The sequence below is a fragment of the Carlito syrichta genome, unplaced genomic scaffold (genome assembly GCF_000164805.1).
Source record: "Carlito syrichta isolate Samal-C Ts95f unplaced genomic scaffold, Tarsius_syrichta-2.0.1 Scaffold308800, whole genome shotgun sequence".
Lineage (NCBI taxonomy): Eukaryota > Metazoa > Chordata > Mammalia > Primates > Tarsiidae > Carlito > Carlito syrichta.
In genome coordinates, this window is record NW_007252896.1 from 834,980 (window position 1) to 841,268 (window position 6,289).

At 38.9% G+C, this 6,289-nt stretch overlaps 1 protein-coding gene across 1 annotated transcript in view; it reads right to left on the reverse strand.

Moving 5' to 3' along the window:
* Window positions 1-2,106: 2,106 nt before the first annotated feature.
* The window catches only part of HSD17B12 (hydroxysteroid 17-beta dehydrogenase 12), a 176,906-nt gene continuing 172,723 nt past the window's right edge, over window positions 2,107-6,289 (reverse strand). The window contains exons 13-14 of the mRNA XM_008065727.2: window positions 3,820-3,969; window positions 2,107-3,537 (exon numbers count right to left, since the gene is read on the reverse strand). Of these exons, the coding sequence (XP_008063918.2) occupies window positions 3,433-3,537; window positions 3,820-3,969 (255 nt within the window). The 3' untranslated portion in view covers window positions 2,107-3,432. The remainder of the gene's footprint in view (window positions 3,538-3,819; window positions 3,970-6,289) is intronic.

The window sequence follows — 6,289 nt, forward strand, 5'->3', positions numbered from 1 at the left end:
ACAGAGTGAGACCCTGAGTAAAAAAAAAAAAAAAAAAAAAAATTAAATTCACTATTTGTGTTCCTACTAGATAGTGTTACATCTCTAGATTTAGAGACCTAAATGCATATCAATAAAAATAATTGCACTTCCACAAGGGAATTTAAATATCCCATATTTCCATTTTGCATCATGAAATGAATGGCCTAAATATACTGGTCTAAAAATATTAGATTGTCATAGAGTAAAACATTTTAAACTAGTTTCCAGTGTGTGTGTGTGCGCACGCGTGTGTGTGTTCGTGTAGCTTTGCTTATTTGTCTCGACACTGGTAAACTACAGAATAAAGTAGGAGAGTGCAGGACCACCAAAATCTCAGGTAATTTTTGGTGTCAATAGAGCTAAGTAGGTCAGGTGTGGTGGCTCATGCCTGTAACCCTAGCACTTTGGGAAGCCAAAGTGGGAGGATCACTCCAGGCTAGGAGTTTGAGACCAGCCCTGGCAACACGAGAGATCCCATCTCTCCACAAAACTGAAAAATTTACTGGGTATGGTGGCATGCACCTGTAGCCCTAGCTACTCAGGAGAGGTTGAGGTGGGAAGATCCACTGAGCCCAGGTCAAGGCTGCAATGAGCTATGATCATGCCACTACACTCTAGCCTGTATGACAGACCAAGACTTTGTCTTTAAAAAAAAATGCAGCTAAGAAACTATAATCCAACTTATGCTCATTTCACTCACATAAGGTATAATCACAACAAATCTATTCCATACCGAATCAGCACCACTGACTCTAACATTGGCATTGATGTTCACTCTACATAAAGCTCAGTTCTAGTGCATTTCGATGCAGTAAGTATCACATGAGAACTCAGAATTCATCTTTTCAGGGCAGAACCATTTGAGGAAATGGAGATCAGCATATCTACAGCAGTTTGTGCAGGCCAGTTCCTCTAATGTTCTTCCCTACCCCATGCCTATTTCACCAAAAGGACAAAGAAAGAACTTAAAATACAGCTTTTAGTCTGCGAGGTTAGCTAATTCTCTCTATATAATTAATACTGTCTCCACTCCACTCTTTGGGGGTTCACATCATATCCAACACATATCAGAACATAAAATAAAGTCAACATAAAGTTAAGCCTAAAAATTATGCTTCACTATTTTGAAAGTTTGGGTCTATTTTTCTCTCTCTTTTTTTTTTTTTGAGTAGGGAGTCTCACTCTTTGTCACCCAGGCTGGAGTGCAGTGGCACGCTCACAGCTACCGCAGCCTCAATCTGCTGGGCTTAGGCGATCATTCCGTCTCAGTCTTCCAAGTAGCTGGAACTACAGACATTCACCATCATGCTTGAATAAATTTTGTGATTTAGTGTAGAGACGAGGTCTCACCAAGTTGCCCAGGCTGGTCTCGAACCCCTGGGCTCAGGCTATCTTCTTGCCTTGGCTCCCAAAGTGCTGGGATTACAGGCTGAGCCACTGCACCCAGCCTATTGTTTTCTCTTTTAACATAACTATTCTTTTCACGTGCCTGGAAAAACACATTTTCATGTCATTATCGTCATCCTTGAGTATCAAATATGAGGACATTTGCCAAGTTGAAGCAATCAAAGTCAAAGCTCAGAAGTTTTGAAATTGCTAAGGGATTTTCTAGTCAGAATTACAACTAATTTCTTTCTTTTAACACCGTGGTATTATTATTTTTATTTTTTACCATTATTTTTACTTGAAAGACATGGGGTACAGTTCAGGGTTAGATACACATACAAGTGGTCACTGTACAGGCAAAGTTTGGGTGCCCTTATTGATGTTATTTGCCCCCCCCCCCCGCAGTGTCCCATTACTGCAGTCTCTTTCTTATAGTGTCATGATCAATGTCCAGGGTCTGCTTATGAGCGAGTACATGCAGTACTTAGAGCTCCAGAATCACAACTAATTTCTGAGTGGGATAAAAGAACAACCATTGTGTATTCTTGCAAAGCAATCCCTCCCCCATCCACCACCTTTCCACCAACACCAACCGCCACACAACCAACCAATGTGTGAACGCAGATGAAACACTGCCCAATTCAATGCAGCATCACCGTTTTTACAACAAAACGAGAGAGGAAGAAAGGGCACACAATGTGTTTTTCATAAAGCTATATTTATTCCATTTAAGTGACAATGCTTTATTTTGAGATTATGTTCTTACTAGTTTGGGGCTGAAATATATTACATATATTTTCTTTTACGTAATGATGATGATAGCAGATGGTGATTTGTGTGTGTGTTTGCTTTATGTCCTTAGCTGGCAAATTAAAAGCCAGAAACACTTAAACAGTCCAATTAAATTTTTTGGACAAATTTACTGGTGCTTAAAACTCAGAACCTGGGAGCCACAGACCAGGTAAAGGCCAACTTCCGTGTTGTATATTGCACAGTAATTCTTTCTTGGCAATTTCCCCTACAACTTACACAGCAGGATAAAAAGTTCGTCTTACCTAATATTAAGACAGTGTAAATATGGTCTTACTTTAAAGCACCAAAGAAACATTTACCATGGCTATACCACGTTTTATTAAAATGAATTACACCAGTACCTATACAGTACCAACTTTAAAAGCATAATGCCATTTCTTTAATGTCGTCATGTTTATAGGAATAGCCAGTGTCACATTTGTGAGAATATTGGTTCAGTGCGGAAACAATGAAGGCCGGGCCCAAGTAAGTCATGGTTCCGGGTCAGGCTTTCAGTGGCTGCCAGTATCAATGTACATTCTGCCCCATGTACCTTTATGATCATACCATATAGCTTTCAATATTTACAGACATTTAATCTGAGAAGAAATATGCATTATAAGAAAGCATAGTTTAATGGGCGTTGTGTGTTAGAAATAACTATACTTCACAATTTTTTTATGTCATTAGTTACCTTTGGGAAAAAATAGTTCCATATAAATGTACAAACTGGAACGTACTTCTAGAAACACTTATAGAGATCTTTGTAAACTGCAGTGTGTCCTCCCATAAGTGAATCAATAAATCTCTCTTTCTTCAAAGTGTTAAAAACCAAAAAAGTAACCAGAAATTGTCTTTTATAATTGGTTTCAGATAAAATATAAGAATAAACGAGCAGTGGTATTTTGGTCCAGATAAAACTGTTGAATTTTATGCTTGACTCTATTATTCTGTGATTTGCTGTGATTATGTTCCTTTTTATTAGTTGTTCTTGGTAATAGGTTCTATTCATCTGATATGAGCATTCCTATTAAACTTCAAAGTTATTCCTGGTAGTACATGTAAGAAAGTCCTAAAAGCAACTTCTGTTGTCCTCCCAGTTAAGACAACATCTAGCCATATTAACAGTTATAGAAATGACAACTGCGTGTTTTGGAGACCTGGAGGGTGCCCTGTGGCAAACACGCATAGGCGGGAGCACCCAGCCAAGTTACTCAATGCAGTTACCAATGCTTAGTTCTTCTTGTATTTCTTCAGATAGCGAGCTCGTGTCGACTTATTGATACCCATGGCCATTTTAAAATTGATCCAAGAAGGCAGGATTGATTGTATTGAGCCCTGGGGGAAAAATGGGAGGAGATATGTAAGGAGATATGTAATTGTAATTTACAATTTGAGCTACATATGATTTATAGGTTATTATACGGTTTATATTTTATTATACTGTTTTATTTATAGGTGGATTTTAAGTTCAAGAGCATTTAAAATAAAACATAGATGCCTTGTTAGTATGTCTAGACAACGTACATATGCTAATATATCACATACTATTTTGTGACTCAATAGGAAAGAAAACCCTAAGCCAGAAAGTACTGACTTGGGACTTAAAAATCTACATACCATAAGAGAATGGATCAGGTATCCATGGGTTCGGGATTGCAAGCCAACTGTTTTAATGGCAGACTTCACAAACGTCTCTGAAGAGGGTTTATCCAAAGTTGGCTTTCGGATTTTAGCCAGTTTCGTAGCTACATAGTATGGCAGGACACTCTAGAAAGGCAACACCCCCCAAAAAAACATGCCATTGATTAGGAAGGCCACCAACTCAGAATTCACAGTGGTGCTTGATTGCTCTTAGTGGTAGAAACACTCTAATGAAATCTAAAGTTTGTACCTTTAGAAAGAAAGAAAAGTAGCTATCTAAACCAGCTTGACAGAACACGTGATAGCATCAAATAAATAGTAACAAATCCATCTATCAATAAAACAGAATGAGACCAGGGAAAGTATTCTAAATCACTTTTTGAATATAACATTTTGAATCTTTAACAAGGAATGCATTAACTAGAAATCTAGAGCCCACAGATTCAGAAGAGCCCTTTCTACCCTGACTAAACAGAGCACTGTTACAGAACCACCAAATAGGAGACTTTTGACATTTTATCCTCCTAAAGAGATAATGCTAATTTTCCCCATAATTTATGGTTAGTTAAGCTTGTTCTATCAGCCCTGGTCCTCCTGAAATAGACCTTTCATTTTCTTGGCCTTGGGCTACTGGTTTTTTCTTCCCCAGCTTCCTACCATTCTGCTTCTGAGTTTTATAAAGTTTGCTATTAATAAGATGGAACTGCCTCCCATTTTTTTCTTTTTTGGGGGGAGGAGAAGCATCATAATATGAAAACCATTTGGGTAACTAAAACACATCTGACAAGAGAGATGTGGGATGATAAATCTGAGCGTGACTTTTTTTCCCTTTTTTTAAAAAGATGTAGGGGACAATTCAGGGTTAGGTATGCAAAGGTTCATTATGCAGGTACCCGTGTTGATAAGGTGTGCCCCTCCCTCCCCTGGTAGTTTCCCTCAGCTGCCAATCCCTCCCGCCCCGGCAGTTTCCTACTACTGCAATCCCTTTCTTATAGTATTCTGATAATTTGAACGTGATCTTTTTGAGGAACTTCCATGTTATGTTCTTTATTGTTTATGCTCGCTACATTTTGGATATGATTCAATACAGAATATAAGGAAAGCCTATTACATTGAGTAATGTACATTGAGTAAAGTCATGATACAACAGGTTCCTTCCATCATTTGAAAAATCTTGGGCATGGTAGCTCACCAAAGAGTGAACATATCCTGTCTACCTCACGTGTGTGAAAGGAAAGGGTATAAATCGTAATTCTTCTTTTTTTTTTTTTAAATGTGGGGTACAATTCAGGGTAAGGTATACAAAGGGTCATTGTACAGGCAAAGTTTGGGCTTCACTTTGGTCCCCACTTCACCTGATTTGACATCAGGTACCCTTATTGATACACTGCAATACTTCTGTTAAAGAAGAGGATTAATTCCAACATACGGTGATCAAAATAAAAAACTTCATTACACTTGAGGTAGAAGTGTTCCCTAACATGGATTTCCTTCTTGCTGAGACCTATAAGGCATGTCTCCTTTGTGTATGTGTGTTTCTGTAATTTTGTGTTGTATTCTTCCCAATCCCGTGCGTAAGTCAAGGAATAAGATGCACCTTCCTTGACAAGTGGGCTGAAACTTCAGCCTGCCACTTAGAACCAAGAGCTCAAGGGCCTTGGCTGCTGCCACTTCATCTTTCTCTGTCCCATTCCCTGCACCACAAACACACACTAAGTAAACTAAATTCACTGATATATTTCAATACCTGGGCCAAGTTTGATTAGGTAATTTTTGAAGTTTGAGAATTTGTTTATTGGAATTACGACTATATTTATCTCTTCACTTAGTGAGTTTTTTTGGGGGGGTCAAAAAGGCCTTTAATTTTAGGACAATTTTGCTGTAAGGTTATAATACAAGAGGGACCCCCTAAAAAGCTATAATTATCATTTGGAGGGCACATCCCTGGTAGGACACTTACAATTTGTTCCTTCGGATCAAAGGATCAACCCGAGTTTTTGTCTGAAGTCTTGAGAAGGCTGTGTGATACCAAGTTGTGGCAAACAGGTTGTTCCACCCTGACAAAGCACCTGCCCACACCGCGTTGAGTGTTCGGCAGTTTTTGACCAGAAACGACATGACTCCCGTGCTCTACCCTCCCTATTCACCCGATCTTGCCCCCAAGATATTTGTTTGTTTCCCTGGATTAAATAAGTCTTCAAAGGGAAACGTTTTGCCAGTGTGAAAGAGGTGAAACAAAAAATGGCAGAAGCACTAAAAGGCATCAAAATTGACAAGTTCCAAAACTGTTTCGAGCAGTGGAACAGGTGTCTTGATAGGCATGATACATCAAAGAGAGAGTACTCTGAAGGTGACTGAAGGTTAAACGTGTAAGGGCAGATATGCATTTTTTTTTTTTGAGTTGGAGTCTCACTCTGTCGCTCAGACTGGAGTGCGGTGGCCGCTC